The sequence below is a fragment of the Otolemur garnettii genome, unplaced genomic scaffold (assembly GCF_000181295.1).
Source record: "Otolemur garnettii isolate 467f Iridium unplaced genomic scaffold, OtoGar3 scaffold00023, whole genome shotgun sequence".
Classification (NCBI taxonomy): Eukaryota; Metazoa; Chordata; class Mammalia; order Primates; family Galagidae; genus Otolemur; species Otolemur garnettii.
Window position 1 is genome coordinate 4,696,348 of NW_003852418.1, and position 21,896 is coordinate 4,718,243.

A 21,896-nucleotide genomic window follows, 5' to 3' on the forward strand; every position below is an offset into this window, starting at 1 on the left:
CAGCACAGTTGGCCACCACAAGGTTCACAAACTCAGAACAAACACAAGCAAGAGGTCTGGGAACCAAAAACCGGAGGCCTTGCTTGGGGGCGCACTTCTGCTTGGGCCCATGGCTGTGGCTGGTCAGGGTGGGAGGGAAGCCTGGGCCTTGCACAGCGGCATCTCCCACCACTCTGGGAGACCCCTCAGAAGGTGCAGAGCCCACCGCGGACATTGGGCCATCAGTCTTCTTCTTGGAGTTGGGCAGGGGTGCCACCTTGGTCACTGCCAGTCACAGAAAAGGGAGCTCAGCCACAGCAGCCTGAGGCCTCCGGCAGATCCCCCATCCCACCGAGCTAAAAGGAGCTTAAATATTCCAGTGCCACCTCATATACAAATTTATACTGTTCCTGAGAGGAGGACAGGAGACAAGGGAGGGGTGAGAAAGAAAAAGAAAATGCATTTAGTTTCGAGATACAGGTTTGGGAGAAAACCTTGTCTACCTTCACACTTAGCTCAATATTATCCGTCTGGCATCCTTCCTGCTTCTACCTGAGCTTTCGCGAATGCCCAGGTGGGGTCACTCCCTTTCTTTCTCACTGTTTTGTACCACAGTGCCTCTTGAACTGTGATGTGCATACGAGGCACCCCAGAGTGTTTTAAAAATGTACATTCCGATTCAGGAAACCTGGAGTGGGACTTGAGGTGCTATAACCAGCTCACAGGGGATGCTGGTCTGTGGATCACACCTGGCACAGGACCTCGATCTGAGTGGGTCCACACGTTAATAGGTCTGAAGACTTTTACGTTCTTGCCTATGGTCTGTCTCCACCACCACGCCAGGCCCTATTGTCTGGGGCTCTGCCTGCCCACTCCCTGCACTGTCCTTTCCTCCACAGTGTCCTAGTTCAATGCTCTAAACTGCAAGAATTAGCATAAATGAATTAGAATAGGATTGGACTGAATTGAAAACATATTCGCATTCCACTTAATCCAGACTCCTTTCCGCTAAGCCTGAATTAATGACACTGTCTTAAGGACTGGGCAGTAAAGCAAAGTAGGTGTGTCAGGATTAATATTTGGATTTCCCTGAAGGAATGAGAAGTTGTGGGGCTCAGGAGGGGAAGAAACTGAATAGACAATGTGTATACGAAGGGCACAGAATGTTGGTCTTCGATAAGAACCTGGCTGTTGAGAGCCTTACTATGCCATGTCCTTGGCTCAGGGGAACTACAGCCGGCCCCTGGCTATAAGAGAACAGATCTTGGGACACTCACCAGGGTCTCCACCATGTTGGATTTGTTGTTTCGCAAGGTTTTCACGATGTGGAACACGTCAATGATGTTTTGCTGCTGGATCATCTCACACACGCTGCAGATGGCACAGAAGGTCCCGCTGCGGCCTCCCCCGTTCCTAAACACAGAGTGGAGAGGTCAGCCCCATTCCCAGGTCTCCCAGCTGCTGCTGATCCTAAAGCCGCAGCAGTAGCCGTGGCAAGTGGCTGCCCCGGCCAATGCAAGGAAGGCACTGGTGAAAACATCAGCATGAGCCACTAGTTACAGTATGGGCCTCATCTATGCCATGAACCTGCTCTGACCTTGGGCAAATCACTTCCCCTCTCTGGGCCCCAAGTTCTCCATTCACGTAATAAAGGGGTTGGACTTGATGACCCTGGAGAGTTTAGTTAGCTTGATGTCTCCTTGGTTCTAAGAGCATGATACAGTCCCCCCCAAGACACACTGAGTCCCAGGGCAGGATGATACTGTGTCTTTGTACACATGGTGCCTTGTCCAAAGGATGCTCTGGGTCTACCTATAATCTGATAGAGGCAATAGAAATTTCTGGATGATTTTCCTACCTGTTATTTCTATCTTTCCCTAAGGGCAGCAATGCTCTATTAACCTATGACCAGCCAGCCCAGGCTTGGAGGCAGGGGTTGGGGTTGGCCTGAGAGGCAGCTGAAATGACAGGTCTCCACTGTACATCTTGGTTTAAGCAAGGCCCTACCTACTGATCTTGAGTGTAAGGACAGAGGGCATGTGGCAAGGCCATGCCTCTGTTATTCTTTCTTTCTGCAGCTCCATAAGTCATCTTCATGGAAACACCCCTCAAACTCTTTACAGAAAGTCCTTTTAGGAATCTTTCTGATTCAGAACTCCTGGGCATGTTGCCAAGAGTAACTAATGATTTCACGTAATGGTCTGTGTCTGAAGAACATCTGGATGGAAACTAAGGCACTCAGTCAATCTCCCAGATGTTTCAGCTTCAGGATACCCAGCAGCCAGATGTTTCGAGCACAGATAGTTGCCCTCCAGTCACTGACTGGTGCCTGCAATTCAGGGTCTGTAAGGAGTCTGTGGCCCTCAAGGGCGTCAAGGTCTTTGTTGGCAGAGGTTACCCCTGTGCTTTCCTTTGGTTCAAACTACTGGTCATCTTGGCTGGGGGGAGGATATAGAAAGGTCCTCCTGCAAGAAAAGCAGGCTAAAAACTAACATGAGGGCCATAAAGGGAGGGGCCTCCAGGAGGGAGGCACTAGCATTTTCTGAAGGAAGAATAGCATGGTCCAAGAGGAAGAGGTGAGTGGACACAGGCATCTCGGGACCCTGTAGTGTGAGACCCTGAAGGGGTGGGGATGGCTCTGTGCCAATGGCAAGGACACCTGAATGTGTGGGAAGGAATTAGAGGCAGTAGGGATAACTATTCAGGAAACCAGCCACCAGTTTATGGGACAAAGGCAGAGCCAGCTTGGACTGGTTGATGTCACCCAGAGACCTGGCAAGGGACACCACACAGCATCTCCCTAGACTCCAAACTCCATTGTGAGATTAGCATCCTTTGGGAAGGAAGTTAAGCCCTGTATGTGTGTATTTTAACCTCCTATAAGCTCCCAGCTTTCCCAATGTGTACACGTATTACCCATTTGACAGAGGGATAACAATTAGCTGGTTTTGAAGGCTGAACTCAATTCTGAGGTCAGTTAGATGTTCTTAAAGCCTCTGCCTACTATAGAAATATTTGTTCTGAAAAATATTTGTTTGGTTCAAATTCTTCAACACAACATTTTAAAAGATGAGGGTCTTCTAAAATTCTCCCCAAATCATTTATATTCTAAGAAGCAAAGTGAATCTCTGTTGTCAAACATTCGACGTACAGCTGTGACAGCTACCAATTTGCTTTGGGTCTGAGATCTTTGTAGAATCCTTCCCTGTGGTCACTTTAGATGCCTATGGCAGACTCTGTGACCCTTGCTCTTTTAAGTAATTACATTTACATCATTTGCATTCTTGATATCTATGTTGGCAGATAGATGGCATTTATTTTCTAACCCTTTCATATCAAAGTATCATGGGATCTGAAGATCATCTCATTCAACATAGCCAATGGATAGACAGGGAAACTGAGGCTCACAAAATTAGGTGGTTTTCTTGTGCTGTACAACTTGTCAACCCCAGGCTTCTAAGGGTCGTGACCTTTACCCAGTATAGTGGCTCAGAGTTCATCTGACCGGGCCATGCTTATTCAGAGACAGGAGGTCAAGGCTCTCGGGCACACCATAAGGGAGCTCTGAACACAGCTGGTTTTGAGCCCACTGTGGCCCTGGGAAACAGTGTTTCCAGGGCCCTTTGAATCAGCCCATTAGGGCAGTGCCTCCCCAGTTCCCACTAAGCCCATAGTAGAGATGCTCCAGGAGGGAGACACTGAGGACCAGTCCTTTGGTTTACTCAGGGGCAGTGTGGGCTAGGATTAGCCCAGAGTGCATTAGCTCAGAGTCCAATGAATGCAAACCATGGCCCTGTCTTGACTTCCCGGGACCTTACCAGATCATCCTACCCTGTCTGTGCCTCCATTTCCTGACTATAAAATGCTATCTACCTCGCAAATGGAATGAGGTGGTCCATTTAAAATGTCTGGCTTAAGGTAAGCTCACTCAATCTGCACCTCCCCTTTCTTCTTTTCCTCCTCCTCCTTCTTTAGGAAATAATAAAGGTGGCTCTGGTCAGTGGAACCCACTTTGTCCTGAGCTTTCCTGGGACTGGCAGGACACAGTGTGCCTCCCTCTGGAGAGCATGGCTCACCTCCTACTGGGAGCATCAGTGGCAGACCAATCCCCTCCATTGTTTATGGAAAGGTTGCCAGGTTTTGCCTCAATAATATGTCACATAACTAGAGTTCAGGATGACAAGTTGGCAACCCCATTGCATTAAAGGATTGTAATTCCTCTGAATACACTGCTGTTGGACTTTAAGGGATATTGAGAAGCATCCACGAGGATGCTCTATTGCCTATCACCCCCTTGCCCTGGCAACACCTCCCCAGTACTCACAGGCAGTGGACCACAGTGCGTCCTTCCCTCCCGTCATACTGCTCCTGCCACTTCTCCAGCCGTCGGACCACTTTGAGCAGAGAACGCTTGGAGGGGGGTGTGTCCCGGTAGGCAGGCCAGCCGATGTACTGGAGGTGCTGGACTATACGATAACCGTCCTGTGGCTGAGAGCAGAGAGGCTGTTAGGGCTGTTCTGCTGGGAATGCAAGCCTTGCAGATAACATGGATCTAAGCCATGTCCTCAGGGAGAGTCAGAGACTACACACCTACCTCTATACCTTTACATACATTGATTCTCCTGCTCTGAATGCCTTGAGCTTCTATCTGGAAAACTCCTATTCAGCCTCCAAAACCCAATTCCAACATTCTTAGGAAAACCTTCTCTGTCTCTACTGAGCAGAGTTCTCTGAGCATATCTCACTTTCTCATTCTGTATTAAGTTCTAAGGGTAAGGACTGAGTTCCATCCACCCTGGGCCCCCCGTAGAGACCAAAGTTGCTGTAGTTAGCCACCATTCATAGATTACTAGATTACGAATGCTCTCTGCCACCCAATACACCTCCATTCAGCAAGGAAATATTCTCATGGAAGCAACTAATTATCTTTCCTCTCAGTGTTTGCAGGACCTGGCCCAAGTTTTATTGGAGCCAATCAAAGGCCATATCAACTTGGCCAAAACAGTGTGACACAGTGGGGAAGAACTAATGTCTGCGGAGTTTTGTCTACATGGCAGCAAGTGTGCCGGGAAACAGGCAGATGGCAGGGTGGATGCTGCTCTTTGAATCTCTGTGTTGTAGTCATTGCTGGGTGTGGAGCTGGAATCAGCAAAGGCATCTCTTCCCTGAGGAAGGGATTATCAGGAGAGAGTGACACAGACGCTTGGCTGGCTCAGCAGATCCTCTCCCCGCAGCCTCCATCTGCTGTGGGGAGGAGGGGCACAGCACACCATGGTGGCCCTGTGCTTACCCGAGCCATGTTACAGATGCGGAATATTCTGTGGATGATGTCCTCATCGATATCTGCCGAGACGAACTCCACCTGGATGGGCCCGTAGCACCCAGAGGTCTTCTCGGGCCAGTACTGCATACAGAGCTGAGATAAGAAAAGACATCAAGGAAGGAAGCCACGGATAAGGGGTGGGGGATGTCAGTGTCACTGATCACCAAACTTTTCTTATTGCTGGCAGGACACCTTGGCTGGAGAGGCAGAGTGTTATGTAAGAAATCAGACTCAGTTTCCCCTGTGGTACTGAAAGTCCGAGCCTTTGCCATCTTGAGTTCAAGCCATTTGTTAGGCTTGGTGGACCTCAGTTTCCTAATCTATAAAATGGGGAGAATGATACCCACCTTGAATCCCTGCTATCAGGATTAGGTAGAATGCCCTGAGAGAAGGGAAAATACAATCTTCTTGTTTGTATTGTTCCAGGAAAATCTTCACAAGGCTCATTCATGATCAAATCACACGCAGTATTAAAAATATATAGGTTTGACATCAGACAGTCTTGGGTCCAAATCTACGCTCTGCTCCTTCCTAGCTGTGGGACCCAGGACTCAGTTTTCTCATACCTAAAGTGGGGAATGAGACTTGCTTTGCACCAAAAGATAGCCTTATGTGGTGTTGAGGGATCTCCCCTGTGAGTTTTCCTGTTTACCTGGAATTGGAAATTAGGACCTACAATGGAGAGCAAAAGGCAGCAATGGTTTCCTCTCAGCCTAAAACTGAGGATGCTTTGTTCCCCAGGGGACATCTGGTTACTTCTGAAGACATTTTTGATTGTCACATCTAGGGGTTGCTACGGGCATTTAGTGAGTAGAGGCTAAGACGCTGTTTAATCCTACAATGCACAGGACAACTCTCTCCTCCAAGAGTTATCTGGCCCCATTATCAACAGTAGAGATTGAGAAACCTTAGCCTAAGATCACAGATTCTTGTTTAAGCTTGTGAGTGTCATCGAGAAGGAGATGGATAGCTCATTGCCTTGCATCTGTTGAACCACTAGATGACTTTAGTTGAGGAAAGAATACTGAGATGGGTGGTGGGGTATAGGGCAGAAGAGAGGGAGGAGGCATGCTCCCTCGAATTCCTCATCCCCAAGGGGCATAGAGATGGACACTGCCTAGATCAATGGGCCCCAGAGTTGGGGTACAGAGGAGAGCTAAGATTGGGCTGCAGGCTGGCTAGGGATGAAGAGGCTATGTGTTAGAAAGACCCTCCATCTAGGGGTTGCCTTGAAGATATAGTCAAGACTCACAATGACCCACCAATGATTCTGAGAGCAGCTTGAGATTGAGTCTCTCAGTGGGGTCTGCCACAGCCTATCCCAAGCTTGCAGACTAGGGGTTAGATTGGCAGAGGTGATTCAATGTCTTTAACTCCCTCCTTTCTCCAGAACTAGAACTGGAAGGGAAAGGCAGGGAGGAAGAAGGATGTAGGAGAGAGAAATGCCACACCTCACACCTTTCTAGCTGTGGGAACCCAAAATTCTACCTGCAGAATAACATCATTCCCCTTAGCAGTGGTTGGCATACAATGGCCCAGAGGCCCAATACAGCAAATTAAGCTGTGTTGAAACCTAGCTACACTTAGGGGTTTACATATTGTCTATGACGGTCTTCGTGCCACACTTGCTGAGTTGAGTAGTTGCAACAAAGCCTGTATCACCTGTGAAGCTGAAAATATTTCCTATCTGCCTCTTTACAGAAGAATTTTGCCAATCCCTGCTTTGTAGGGTTGTTCTGAGGATAAAGGAGTTAATTCAAATAAATAAGCCCTTATGACAGTGGCCGTTACAGAACACGTGTTCACTACATTTCAGTGATTCATACCATTAGTAAACCCATCAGTGCTCAATGAAAACAATAATAATAGCAAACATATAAACATTTGAACGATTCTAGTATGTGTGCACACATACATGTTAGCACCCCTCTTAAATAGCCGAGACCCGCAAGGCTCATTTGCATAATGCAATGGTGCCTTGCTCCCCCAGTATCTCCACTGGGGGTTGATTGAGCATATTGAGAAAGAATCTGTGTGCGCGCGCGCGCGCGTGTGTGTCAGGGGGTGGTCCCCACGGCCTCCATGGCTGGGCAATCATCTCCCGAGCTGTGCAATAATGACAAATCCACAATTTGAACTTCATTTCTCTTTGTCATTGGCTCTTCCGCAATGCAACCTTCCCAGTAATGAGGCCCTAGTCCAGATAAGTCTGTGGCTGGCCAGAGAAATCAGAATTAATCAGAACTGCCCATTAAAAAAAATAATTGCACTTACCATGTGCATTGAATTTAGCCTTGCCAGAGTTTGGCTGTGATCCTGACATGAGGTGCATGGGCTTGAGGCATCAGGCAAAGCCTATTACCCCCAATATTTTCAGTCTGAAGAGAAGGCGGAATGATTTGTCTCTTTTTATAAGGTTTCCAGACCAATTTCTCAAGCTAATAGGTTCTACGGTGCCTCAAACAAGACTCCTGTATTTCAGGACACTTCTCTGCATCTGATTTTCTGGATCACTGTCCCATAATGCCCAGGGGACCGGGGAAGGTCATAGGGCCTTTCTAATCCTAAATCAGAGCTATCTTTTCACCCAGATTCCCTAAGTGGTGAGACCACATCAGCAGGAGAAATGGGGTGACATTCAGCAGGGTGATGTGTGGGCAGATGTGGTATTTGAGCCCTAGGCATCGTTTGAGCTCCCTGGACACTGCATGTAATCTAGCCGCAGGAAGTGAGAGAAAGAAGTGACAAGAAATACCCTCTCCAGCTCAGTTCAAGACCGTCCCGGTGCGTGAGTGCTGTGGCTACACGGAGTGGGTGCTGCCACTTTGACCCATGTAGCAAAAGGTGGTAAAATGTGTGGAGGCCCCTTCTCCAAGTGTGTTGGGTTCAAATCCCAGCTTTCTTACTTTTGAGCTGAATGATGTGGCCAGATCTTTTAGCTTCTCCAGTTCACGATGAATGGCTATGAGTTTTCATGTCTACTTTGCATAGGAATCTAGTGAGGACTCAATACATGTGAGCTGTAAATATTAGGTGGTGGAGAGGGGAGGATTACTCAGAACAGGATGGAGAAAGATACAGGTTTTTTTCCCCCCTCCACTTAGTAGCCCCATGAAAACTTTGCTTTAGGGTAATACCCAAAGAGCTACCCTTGTGAGAATTCTTGACCAGCTGACCACAGCTGGGAAGATGAATAGCAACTTGGATATGCAACCTTGTATGTCAAGAGAGACCTGTAGTCTGTCTACTCTAGCAAGTTGAAAGACCCAGAAGATAAAAGAAGATTGGGAGCACAGTGGAACAAATGAGGGGTATAAGGTAACTCAATATGTCAACTCCTAAATATTCTCTAGGTTCTTAATAGCAGGTATAATGCTCAGAGTACATGGATTTCCTGTGGAAACCAGCAAAGAACCAAGCTTTGCCTTCTGGTTCACATAGAAATGAAACAGATCACAGATGTGCATGGAGGTGCATGTACTCTTGGGGAGGGGAAGACGCATGGCTTCTTAAGGCCCAGAAAATAGGGATTCTAGGAAGCCCACTTGGTTCTCTAAGACCATGAGGACCTAGCTGATCTTGAGACCACACCTATACTCAAAGCAACCTTGGTATTTTCTTCCTTGGATGAAAAACTTGTGAAGTGGGCCGATCCTAGAACAGATCGACATTCTTTTTTGTTTTATTTTGTTGTTGTTGTTGTGGGTTTTTTTGGTCTTTTTTAAGATTTAGGCTTGAATCTGGACTGACTGTCTCACCTCCTTACAGTGACTTCTCCAACCCTGTCTTTCCCAATGGTCCAGGGGTGGGGCAGTGTTGCCTGAAGGGAAAAGCTTCACCACTGCGGATAAACAGGTGGTGGTGACCAAACTTGGGAGGGAAGCCAGTCTCGTTGCTGATGATTTAGAAATGACTGTGCTTCTTCCAGAAAAACAGGAGCCTTTGTTATTTACTGTCAGAGCGGGTTAAGCCAAGCAGAAGCTGTGAAGCCTGTGTGGACAGCCCTGGAAAGGCTGCCACACATCATTCCACTTTGTGATCCCCAGAGCTGCTTGGGCCATGCAAAGATGTCCATCAGGGGTGCAAGTTCATGCATGAAATATAACAAACACAGAGGTAGCCCCACTCATTAAACATCTTTTTCTTGCTGATGGAATCAGAACCCTTGTTAGTCCCTGGAATAAACATGCTCTGATGAGTTGAATGAAAACTAGCATACTGATCTTTGGAATAAACAATTTTAAAGCATATTTTGGTACATCTTAGTAATGCCTTTCTTTAATTAAAGAAAGACTTTAAAGAAATGGAAAGGGCAAGTAATATTGTAGCAGGACTCCACTTATCAAGGTCCCTGTGACCCAGCAGGGGGGAGATCACCTTCAGGCCACCTAAAGGTGAATTGAATTGGTACTTTTAGGGGAGAAATAGAAAAGAATTTCCTGAATTGTTTTTCAAATTCAGATCAGTAATTCTGAGATTCCTTTAAACACATTCTATGAAGATCCAAAAATATATAATTGGCTTTGACAATGTGGCCAATTAAAGATGACAGATTGTGGGTGAAGGGGTGAAGAGGAAGCAAGGGACAGAGAAAGGGACACCAGGACAGCCAACGAAGCACGTTTGTACGTCTCTCTCCAGGAAGTGCTGATGCAATCTCCACGTAGTCCGTGGAGTAGCAGCTGCATCAGAGTTTGTTTCTGGGATGAATCTTGGTGGGTGGAGGCAAGGCTCAGGGAAGGTTTTAGAAAGAGGTCCTAAGGAGACAGCTGAAATTTGTGTCTTAAGAAAGGAACCACTTTGGGGGAGGGAATGGAAGGGCTGAGAACAGAGGAATGGAAGAGGAGGTAGACAGGGCAAGAGAATTGGGCGGTTTGGTTTGGGAAGAGAATTGGAGGTTTGGGCGATCTGGTTAGGGGAAGATATGCAGCTGCTGGCCGGGGAAGTCCAACCTTAAGTCATGGGCACTGTGGGAATGAGGACCCCTCCTCGACCCTCCACCATGGAGCCTCAGCTGGAACCTGGAAGTTAATGTGAGAATGAGAACCCCTTGGAGTCCTCAGAAATCTTGGCATAGACTTTGGGTTTTCCCACAGGATGGGGAGAAGGGAACAGAGCTAAATTTATTAAAATCTTCAAAGATAGCGTGAACTTGGGTGGCCTCCTGGTTATAGTAATCTAACAGAGGATGATACTGGGGCTTGGAGAAGTTGAGAAACTGGCTCAGGGCCACACAGCAAGGAAGGGCTGAGGCTGCAATGTGAAGCTGGGTCTTTTCAGCCCAGATTTCCTGTCCCACTGTTCCCCCTACTGTTCTTGTGGGGGTAGAAACAGAGATGCAGCCTCTTGCAAAGCCAGACCTGCTGCAGGATGGGATGCAGAGCTCGGCGTTCTGTATATTTTGCCAGCACGTTAGGCTGTGTTTTCACAAGCCGAGATAAAAATGGGGATAGCAATGCTTGCTATTTGCCCCGCAGGCACAATGACAGGAAAAGACATCTCTGAAATAGCCCTCTGCTTTGCTCCTGGGAGGATGAGAAGCTTGCTCCGCTCACTTCCACAGCTTTACATCACAGCCTGCCCTTTGGGCCCACCCATCCTCCCACCTGCCTTTGCATCCCCTGATCTTTCAGGCATTCCGTGATAACAGCCTCAGAACTGGGAAGCTCAGTTTGTATATAAGCTATGGATCCCCCCACTTTTTTTTTTTTAAAAAAGATTAAATCATAACTGTGTACATGAATGCAGTCATGGGACATAATATACTGGTTTTCTATACAGTTTGAAATATTTTCATCAAATGGTTAACATAGCTTTCATGGCATTTTCTTAGTTACTGTGTTAAGACATTTATAGTCTACATTTAGTAAGTTTCACATGTACCCTTGTAAGATGTACCATAGGTGTGGTCCCACCAATTACCCTCCCTCCACCCATCCTCCCCTCTCCTCCCCTCCCTTTCTCCTTTCCCCATATTCTTGGGCTATAAATGAGTTAAGCTATAACGTCATTTCATAGTAGGGCTGAGTACATGGGATACTTTTTCTTCCATTCTTGAGATACCTTGCTAAGAAGAATATGTTCGAGTTCCATCCATGTAAACATGAAGGAGGTAAAGTCTCCATCTTTCTTTAAGGTAAGCTATGCACTCTTGATTGTAAAGCAAGAAAACATTCCTGTCTGCTCCATATATTCAGGGGCCAGAGATCAGTCATCACTGGGCACTGGGGCCCTATAAATCCTGTTATAATGATGGCAAAAATTGTCACCATCTCTGGCAGGAGAACCTGGGCTCAAGTCAGTGGTGGTTCATGTGACGTTGGACAAATCCTTTCTCTGCTAGGGTCTCAGTTTTCTGAAATCAGCGATTTGCAAAATCAGGCCTGTTAACATCAGCATGAAAAGGCAGTGAGCTATCGTCATGTTATTCTGAAGGGCAGCAAACCATGCCTCTGGCTTTGGGCTAGAATTAGAGCATCTCGTGTTGGTTCTGCATATGGCCTACAGATCAGAGAAATTCATGGATACAGTTATATTTGTGGAAAACAATTAATTAGTAAATAGGGTTTGGGAAATAAAAGCTTTCCAATAATGGATCCATAGAGGGAAGACACGGGAAATGCTGAAAGGTGTTTGATGACACTTGGATTATAAAATCTCTAAGACTGAAGCTAGGTAAAGGTGTTAGTGGCAAGTAAAGTAATGAGAAACTACTCAGGGGATACTTCCATTGTAGCCAAGTAATAAATCAACAGAATATTCAAGGAGTTCTGAAGCACTTGTGTACATTACATGGAGGTATCCAAAGTGAGTGGGGGTCTCCTTGACCCAAAACCTGACTCCAGGCTGGTGGGGTGTCCATGCCCCACTGGATTCTGTGAATAGCTGTCCGCAGAGCTGCAGGGCAGTGGGACATGCCCCCTGGACATTTTCTCTCACCTCTTTGCTTCATGGTCTTGAAGATCTTGCTGAGATGATTTCAGGTGAAGAAGCTCTAATCCTTTCTGATGCCAAAGAGAAAGCAGGGGACAGGTGGCACTTCATGAGAACGCCAGCTCCATGGGCTGGGAAGGTTTTCATGCCCTTTGGTCCTGTCATGTCTGGATCTGTGCCTGGCATGTGGTAGCTTCTTGACAATTGTATATTGGTGAATGAATGGTCAAATGATGCTCCTGGACCTTTAAAGACCTCCCTCTGGGTCATCAAGACTGTCCAAGCTGGTGAAGTGGACCTTTCCCTTACCTGTGGCTTTCCACATTCTGCTCCCTCATGGCTCCTGACGGCTCTGACTTTGGGCCCTGACTGAGACATGAATTTCTCCAGATCAAACCACTTTCCATTCTAACACCCACTGCTGATTCTGGCTCTGATCCCTGTTACTCTGGCTCTGAATTTCCAGCTTCAGTGTTCCTGCTTGTATTAATTTCCTATGGCTGCTGGTAGCTTCAAATAACACTGATTTATCATCTTACAGTTCTGGAGGTCAGAATCTGAAATGAGTGTTCAGAGGTTGAGACTGAGGTATCAGCAGAGCCTAAATCCTTTCTGTAGTCCCCAGGAGAGAACCCATTTCTTGTCTCTTCCAGTTTCCAGAAGATGCCTGCGTTCCTCAGCTGGTGGCTGAATGTCTTCAGTTGTTGCTCTGTCATCAGATTGCCATCCGCTGACTCTGATCCACCCATCTCTCTCTTAGGAGGACTGTTCCATTGGGTCTGATTGTAAAATGCAGGATGATCTCCACGTCTCGAGATCCATAACTTCATCACATCCACAAAGTCCCTACTGCTGTGTACAATCACACGTTTATAGGTTTCAGGGATTAGGATCTTTGGGGGGCTGTGATTCTGTCCACCATGCATCCCTAACCCATGGCTGACATGGGGTGGAGGGCGGCTCCTGAGCATGACTGCAAAGGGGGCTTCTTCCTGGTGCCAGGCCCCCATGACTCTGGTCTATCCATAGAGCTGCAAAGCTGGAAGAGACCTTGTCAACACTGCTGCATGTGGTTGAAAGGCGTTTTTTAATTGCCGAGTCTGAGAAACCACAGCACTGTTTGCTGCATGTTGTGGTTCTAGGATTGTGCCCTACAAATCTGACCACAGGTCTCTGGAGTCCTAAAGAGCTAGAAAAATCCTTAAGGTAGAATGCAGAAATTTGACAGTCTTTATCCTGATCCCCCATTGGTCCTAATAATCTTTGAACAGCAGCCACTGCAGAGAATGGAAGAATATTTGTGCCTAGGGAGGGCTGATTGAATGAAGTAGTGTAGGATTCTAAGCAGAGTCAGAGTTAGCCAGCAGTGCAAACAAACAAAGCCCTGTGAGGGCCCACACCCTCTCCTCTACCTTGATCTGTTGCAATTTACAGGTAGCCCTGCCCTACCCTGCACAAACCACAGGACCTGGCATTGGTCCTCAGGAGTGACCTAGCGATACCCAGGTCCTAAGCCCGTCCATGTTGCTGGGCTGGTCCAAGCCAGGAGCCGCCTGGGCACAAGCGAGCTGGCAGACAAATGCTGATGCCACTTCAGAGAACCGCCTCTCCAGGTGCTGAGGGCAGCTTTTCTGATGCTCACGCTGTGTCATTGTTTATTTTTGTGAGGCGCCCAGCTGCTGCGGTGATGATATTTATATCAATAAGTGTTCTATTCATCTGCCGATTTCAGGCCATGCTTGCCAGCTGCATATGGCAGCCAACCTCAGGGCACTTCTGAGCCTGATGTTTTTGCATTTAGAAAATCAGTTCTCAAAGGCTGTACCAACATCTGGGCCTGTGAGATCCTTTCTCCACGCAGGACTCATGCTGGAAAGGGGAGCTTTAGCCAACGATCTTGACCCTTGTTCCTCAGTGAGCTTCCTTGACACTCTTCCTCTGTGGCCAAGCTCCAGTTTGGCAGAAAAGAATGTTGAAAAAGAGGGCAAACGGCCTTTCAGGGGCCCGACTCTGTTCCCGGGCTCACGAGCTGACTTTGCTGTTTTTGCTGTTTTACTGCTTCAGCCAGAGGAATAGGGTGGCAATGTCTTTTGACTCCAAAATTTCGCAGGGAACTCTCCAGAATGCTCTGTTTGACGGGAATTTATTTATTTCCATAGTTATCTCTGTTTTCAGCCTTCATTGTTCCGGCCTCAAACCTTGGAATTATCCTTTGATCCCTCTTTTTCTCTCGCATATGCAATCTATCAGGCTATTGGGTTGGTTTTACCTCTGAGATCTATCCAGAATCCGCCCCATTGCTGCCCCTCCGGTTCGGGCCGCCCCCAGCTGCCACCTGGATTATGACAGCAGCATCTTTTTTCTCTCTGCTTCCATCCTCAGCAATCAGCCTCCCCCTCCCGGCACCCACAATCTCTTCTCAACACAGCAGCTGGAGGGATGCTTTTATTAAAAAGTTAAATTATGTCACCGCGCCGCTTAAAACCTGTCGGTGGCTCCTCATTTCTCTCAGAGTGAGCCCCAATTTCTCTCTATAAGCTCCGGGGCCCCTTGACTTCATTTTCTGCTCTTCTGCCTACATTCCCTCTGCACCTGCCCCAGTGGGCTCCATATTGTTCCTTTTTTTTTTTTGAGACGGAGCCTCAAGCTGTCCCCCTGGGTAGAGTGCCGTGGCATCACGCTCACAGCAACCGCCAACTCCTGGGCTCAAGCGAGTCTCCTGCCTCCGCCTCCCAAGTAGCTGGGACCACAGGCGCCCGCCACAACGCCCAGCTATTTTTTGGTTGCAGCCATCATTGTTGTTTGGCGGGCCCGGGCTGAGGATTCGAACCCGCCACCTTAGGTATATGTGGCTGGTGCCTTAGCCGCTTGAGCCACAGGCGCCGAGCTGTCCATATTGTTCCTTAAGGCGCCACCTGCGTGTCTGCCACATGGCCAGGCGCGGGGGCCCAGGACACTCTTCCCTGAGAGGGCTTTTGCTTGCTCCATCCCCTCCTTCGGGTCCATGTTCAGGCACCATCTTCTCCCTTGTTGCAATTACAGCCCAGGCCCCAGACCCGTCCTGACCTCTCATTTCCTTCTGCCAAACACTTTGTCACCTTCCAACATGTAATTTAATGACACGGTGGAGTGTTGGTTGCTTATCGTTTGTTTATCCGCCTTTAGAGTAGAAGTTGCATGAGCAATGGGAACGTTCATGCTGTCCTTTGTCTGTGTCACTCACAGATGTGTCTCGAGCACCTAGAACAGCTTCTGGCCAATGGCAGATGCTTACGGATATGGCCTTCCAGGTGAAAGGACTCATTCTTGAACATCTCTCATGGACACCTCCCAAGCTGCACTTGGCTGTGCTCCCTACTCCTCTGCTCCTCTGCACCTCCCGCCTCCTGCCTTTCCCACGTGGGCCAGTTGCATCCTTGGCACGTGATTGTCCAGACTACACAACTTGCGGTTACGGACGTCTGTCCTTTTCATTCACCTCCCACCTACAACTGCTACCTGCAACCCTAGAGATGTTTTCACATCCAATTCCAGTTCTCTCCCCTCCTGCCACTTCCCCAGTCGGCTCGCCACCTTTATTTTCTGTATATTTGCACCTTTGTTCTCCCAGACTCCTTGGTTTCCAGGGCGCTCCCTCCAGGTCTGCCCCTGGTCTGGCCCCCAGACCTGGCTTTCTAACAGGAGCTCTGGCTCTGCGTACCGCTGTTAACGCCCATAGTGTCTCTCCTCCCTGCACAGCAGGTATTTCTATCTGTGCATCTGGGAACTCCAGGGATGTCACAAAGGTGCCCAGAGAAACTGGGTTTCTGAGAGACACCGAGAAAAGGTTGGGAGCAGTGTCGGGGGACTCCACCCCTGCCTCCTGCTTTGCCATGAGCAGCTCTACATTGTGCCTATTTCATATTGGGCTCGCATGAAAGCTTCTGTTTGTAGAAAGGATTCTGTGGCTTACACAGTGAAACTCTGATGCTTCCTATGCTGCTGTTCAAGGCTGGAGCTCCTTAGTCTGGCCCAGGGGTGGGAGGCAGCCCTATGCAAGCTGGCCACTTGCTGTTCCTTCCAGCCTCACCACCCTCTTCTCTTGCTGATATCCCCAGAGTCCCAGCCACACTGGAACAGACGCTGTTCTGCAAACAAGCCTAAAACACACATCCCCCTACCCTTGCCTCTGCCTCTGCTGTTCTCTCTGCCTGAAATGCCTTTTCCTAGCTGGTTCAGCCCCAGATGCCTATAGCTCCTCTGCCTTCCTCAAGGCCAGCATCACCTTCTTTTTGAAGCCTTCCCTCACCCTCTGGGCAGAATTAATTGCTCTCTGCTCCTGGCCAGCACAGCACTTCACGCTGCTGACCTCTATTACACGTGGCCATGTGAGGCTGGGACAATTTGCTCATCTGTCTCTGTAGCAAGACCGGGAACATTGGGATGGCTGAGACTACTGCTCAGATCTGTTTTAAAACATTCTCATTCCTACCCAAGGCTGGTACAAGGCCGGCACTCACATGGGAATGCATTGAGTTACTTTGAGTTTTCTTCAAAGCCGTGAAAGGATAGCTTTTACAAAATCTGAAAGGCCATTCTCAGGTCCCTCACCCCAGAATGGCTGCCCTGCCCTAGGGGTGTGGGCTCCAGAAACTGATGCAAGACAGTCAGATTATGGCACTCCTCTGCTCCCAAACAGTGGCTCTTTGGTTCTCTCAAAGCAAAATCCCACGTTCTAAGTCTGACTCTGCAGTTCCTGCTGTTCTCCTCCTGTTCCCTCTGCTCCTGCCCCAGGGGTCTTAGTTGTTGGTCCGTAAGGGTACCAGGTGTTGGGGGATGAAGCAATAGAATTTGGCCCTGGGAGGAGTTGAACAAAGCCCATAAGCAGGGGTGGTGGAGCACCAGAGCCCAGCAGGAGAGCTCTTGCCTCTGCAGGCAGCAGAATAGGCTCCCCTAGTGCTCATAGCTGGACAGTGGCCATCGCAGGGCAGCGAGATGGGGGCAGACCCAGCACATGCTGTTTCAAGCCCAGGGCACCACTCCCTTGACCCACCTAGCCCTGCCAGGGCAGTGGCTGGGCCTCCTCCTACCTGGGCAGTGTCCATTTCATTCAGCATCACCACGGAGGAGCAGTTATAGTCAAACACCAGCCTCCAGAAGTCCGCCACGGTGTTGGGTAGAGGGTGTTGGGTGACCACGAAGGCGGCAGGTTGCTTGTGGCTCTGACAAAGGAACAACATAGGCTTCATAAAATACACATCCATCAGTGATATTCTGATGATGATGCCTCCCGGACAGCTGCCAGAGGCGGCCAACCCTGCCAAATAGATTCCACAAAGCACCTGCCTGCTCTGCTATCTCTCGGTGCCCTGGTGGCAGAGGGGACCTTCTTATAATGAACACATTCTCCTCCAAACCAAGACATTTCATTAGGAAAGTGTCACTCGGATGCGCATTATCCAAATAAATTATTTGTATCTTTGAGCTTAGCAAATAATCACCATTACAATATGAAATGAAAAAGATTCTAGATGCTGATTGGCTGCTCTGTTGGCCAACAAGCCTCTTGGGATGTAAGGGATATGCTGAGTCCCTGTGCCTGTGATGTGAGGGAGGGTGTGAGCTGGTCTGAGGCTCACTCTTGCCCCCGGGCTAGAATGAGGGCTGAGCTGGGCTGGCAAAGAGGGCACTGTGTCCTATGAACTGGTGGGGCCATGGAAAGTACCCACGTTAGGATCAAGCAGACGTGGGATTCAAGCTCAGCTTTGCCATCTGTAAGTTCTGAGCCATCCACCTGTCCAGCCATCTACCCATTTATACATCCTTTCATCTATTAAAACATCACTTGTAGAATGCCTTTTGGGGCGGTAGGAGAGGGTACTAGCACTGGCAGGTTATTTGATCTCTGCAAAGCTCAGATTCTTCATCTGAAAAACAGGAATCACAAATCCAAAGGGATGGTTGTCACACAGACTGAATGAGATTTGCATGTGAAAAGACCAGAAAAGAAAAGCCAGACTGTAAGCCCACTGGAAGAGTAGAGACACCTGTGATGTGGCCCTTGATGTGGGCACTGGGGCTGGCCCACAGCTCCCGTGAGTGAGGGAATAAATCAGTCCTGTGTTACACATGGGGAAATGGAGGCCCAGATTAGACTGTTTGTCACAGTCCCCTGCAAGAAGGTGTATATATAGACTGGGGAGCTTGTCCACTTGATGAGTGGTCTGGAAAACGTGAGAAATAGCTCATGTTCTCAGCAAGTTTGCATAGGAGACAGCTTTTAGGGGAGTGATGGCTATAAGTCAGAGGAAGAGGGGGAGAGAAGGGGACATGATCCCTGGCAAAAGCAGGACAAAGCCTTGCAATTGTGGATGTCAGACATGCAAATTAGGGGGTCCTGTCTCCTAAGGGCCTTCTCCTGGCCAGTGGACCAGTCAGAGGGGAGTCTGGGAGGGCAGATCCTTTAGTTTTCCCAAAGCCAAACTCTCTAGGTACAAACAGCACAGTCTTTGGGCCAATTCCAGCAATGGAAAGGAACCTAGCTTTTAAGAGTCCACTGACTTGGGGTTCAGATCTTTGGATCCTTTCTTTCTGAGCTAGTTGACCTTAAGCAAAGCTCTGGAAATACTCTGACCCTTGGGACCTCACTGGAAAATGGGACTATTCATACCTAAATGCAAAATGAGACAGCATAAGCCCAGGGCCCGACATGGGGCCCAGTCTCAGCGAGTGTTAGTTTTCTCTCCTTTCCTCCTGTCTCTGTGATAAATGCTCTATTAGGCCAGCACGCCTGACAAAGCCTTATCTGAAAATATGTTCGAGATCCGTGCTCCTGCCGGGTTTCGGGGATCAGTCGGCAATCCATTTCATGGATAACATCATCCTTTACCAGGGGAAACATTAAAAATTAACCCAGAGGACTTCATATTTTTCTGCTAGGAGCAAAGCTGCTATGGTTACCAGATAATGCACAGACTGAGCTGGAATACAGATAAGGACTTTTTTTTTTTTTAATATAAGAAAGGAAAAGACCCCAGTGATGGCTCACAGGAGAAATGCTCTGTGGACAAAGAAAATACAATCGGCATCAGAGCTTGGCAGAAGGCATGTGACTCCAGGCAGCATCTAACCTATGAAGCAGAATCCAGGTGCCTGTTTGATCCTTGTTCAGATGAAGAAGGCAGGGAGGGGTATTGAGACAAGTGGCAGGCAAAGGTAGGAGGAACTTGGCAGTGTGGGTTCACCCTGAGGCCCCATCTCTCACCATACACACCCACATACACATACATATATACACATGCACATGCTGACTTTGGCAGGCTCTAAGCTAAGCCAATGCCAGAGGTCTCCCCTCTACCTCCAGCTACAAGACATGACCAAGACAAGGCTCCCTGCTTCTGGACCTGGGCCAGGGTTTTCATGGAACACATGGGTTCCTGTGGACAGAGGGCAGGGAAGGCCCCCAGAGAGCTGAGATAGACATTGAAACTCCCATCACCTCCCTGCTTCTAATACCTGAGACTTTTGGGGAGAAAGTGAAAGAGATCAGAGGTAGAGGTAGAGGTCATAAAGTATTTGGCCTTGACCCCAGGAGACAGCACCCAATGTTCTTGTCTGTTCTGAGTAAGACGGGAGGACTGCATGGGCTGGCTGGCTGGGACCTCAGATTTGGGGTGAGGAGGGCACCTGGAAGGCCTCATCCAATCAGGTCACAGTGTTCTTGGCTTTTGGCCTCAGGAGGGGCAATGCTTGCACCTTACTGGATGGAGTAAATGGTGAGGGCTCACGAAATGAATTCTAGGGTTTAGGCTTGGCTATTAGTTCTCTAGGCAACCTCAACTAAATTGATTCTCTCTCCGGCCTCATTTCTCTGCTGAAAGTTCACGGCTGGGACTAGTTGGTCTGTGGGTCCTTCCTGCTGCAAACACCTCTGCACATTGGAGGTGAAATGATGACATTCAGAAGTAGCTGGAAGCCCTGGGGAGATGCATGCGAGGCAGAAGCACAGGCTGACTGGGGCAGGGACACGGCCCTAATCCCAGGCCAGTGCAGCACAGAGTGCCCTTCCCAGGCCTGATGCTGAGAAGGCAGGAGCTGGTGCCCCTCCCAGGGTAGTCGGGATGTGCCTGCTCCCCCCACTCCCCGTGCTTGTTTTACTACTTCCCATCACCTGCCCAGTAACTACGTACTGAGCACCTACTATGTGCTCATTCTTGCCTCTGCACAAGTATTATCTAGGGCCCTGCATGGGAGCCACTGGAGGGCAGAACCTGTGTCTGTACCATCCTGTGTTCCCAGGGCTGGGGCCCAGGACTGGCACAGAGAATGCCCTTTTACTGAACTTTGAGCTGTGCATCAGCTTGTGGGAGATCAGAGATGGGTGCTGGGTAGGCCTATAGACTTGCTGTGGTGTTTCAGGAGCCACTTTAAGCCTTTGGTCTATTCTTTCCATGCTCTTTATATGAGCAAAGGAGCAGGAAGGAGCACAGTCTGTGTCTAGGTTTGAACCAGAGCATCCTGGGGGTGGGGACCTGAGACCCTGGGGCCAGGAGAGGATGGCTGGTGGAATCAGGGCCCTGGGGTCCATCCACCTTCCCCTAGGGAAGAAGCTTTTCCCTGGAATGGTGGCCAGCAGCTTTCTGGCAGGGCTTGACTTACATCCATCAGTGCTGCGTTGATGTAGTTGCTGGATTCTCCGTCCACTGAGATGAGGAAGGGCAGGCAGCGGTCCAGGGGCAGGACATCCATGCTCCGATTCTTATCATGGTTCCGGGGCAGGAGCCCGATGCTGCAATCCTCCGGTCGCACGCGGGGTGTCACAATGTTGAGGGTCTGTGGGCATAAAGGAGGATACACAGGTGCTGCTCAGATGGTCACCCACAAACAGAGACTTGGTGATATTCCAATTTAGCCTAAACAGCCAATTTCTACCTTCCAAGCTTGGCTCTGCTGTCCCTTTCCCAGGACCTGCTCCTCTTCTGTGGTGATGTTCTATTATCGCTTGTTCCTGCTACAGGGTCTGGGAATGGTGTGATGCCTTCAGTGTGCCAAGGCTGCAGGGGCAGTGCGCCCATGCACAGGCTGAGTCACACACTTGCAACACCTGCTGACCACATGAACTAAGGGGGTCAGCACAGCCAGTGCTATGTTAAGGGTGGGCCAGCCAGGAGGTTCTGTGTGGGCACAGGGGTAGGGAATCTCTCATGAGTGTTAAATGTCACCAGAAGTGTGGAATGAGGAAAATAATGTCGCTCTTCTCAGAGAGAAAGCTATATGAGGATGGAAGAATGCTTGGATGAGCAACTCTGGATGGATGGGGGATTTCCCAGGGGCAAGCCCTAGTAGGTCTGGGAAGTTGCAGGGCAGATGCTCTGCAGAGTAAGTCTTACAAGTTTGAAGCTGAACTTTCCCGGCCAATAGGTGAGATGAGATGCTATGTGCAAAGTCCAGGGTTCTGTGTCTTCTGTCCTTCCCTCATTCGGCACTTGTTTCCCACTCCAAACTCCAAATCAATAAAGACTATTTGTTTTAAGAAGCAGTAAGGTAAAGAGAAGGAAAGAGGAAGGGGGGTAGGGTCTCGGTGTGTGCCACACCTTTTGGGGGCAAGACACAATTGTAAGAGGGACTTTACCTAACAAATGCAATCAGTGTAACCTGGTTTCTTGTACCCTCAATGAATCCG

General features: G+C 48.8%; 1 protein-coding gene across 1 annotated transcript in view; it reads right to left on the reverse strand.

The window, feature by feature from the left end:
• Positions 1-335: 335 nt before the first annotated feature.
• Positions 336-21,896, reverse strand: part of PTPRT (protein tyrosine phosphatase, receptor type T) — a 762,820-nt gene continuing 741,259 nt past the window's right edge. The window contains exons 25-30 of the mRNA XM_012803799.1: positions 20,873-21,046; positions 17,305-17,436; positions 5,270-5,395; positions 4,304-4,467; positions 1,257-1,392; positions 336-389 (exon numbers count right to left, since the gene is read on the reverse strand). Of these exons, the coding sequence (XP_012659253.1) occupies positions 336-389; positions 1,257-1,392; positions 4,304-4,467; positions 5,270-5,395; positions 17,305-17,436; positions 20,873-21,046 (786 nt within the window). The remainder of the gene's footprint in view (positions 390-1,256; positions 1,393-4,303; positions 4,468-5,269; positions 5,396-17,304; positions 17,437-20,872; positions 21,047-21,896) is intronic.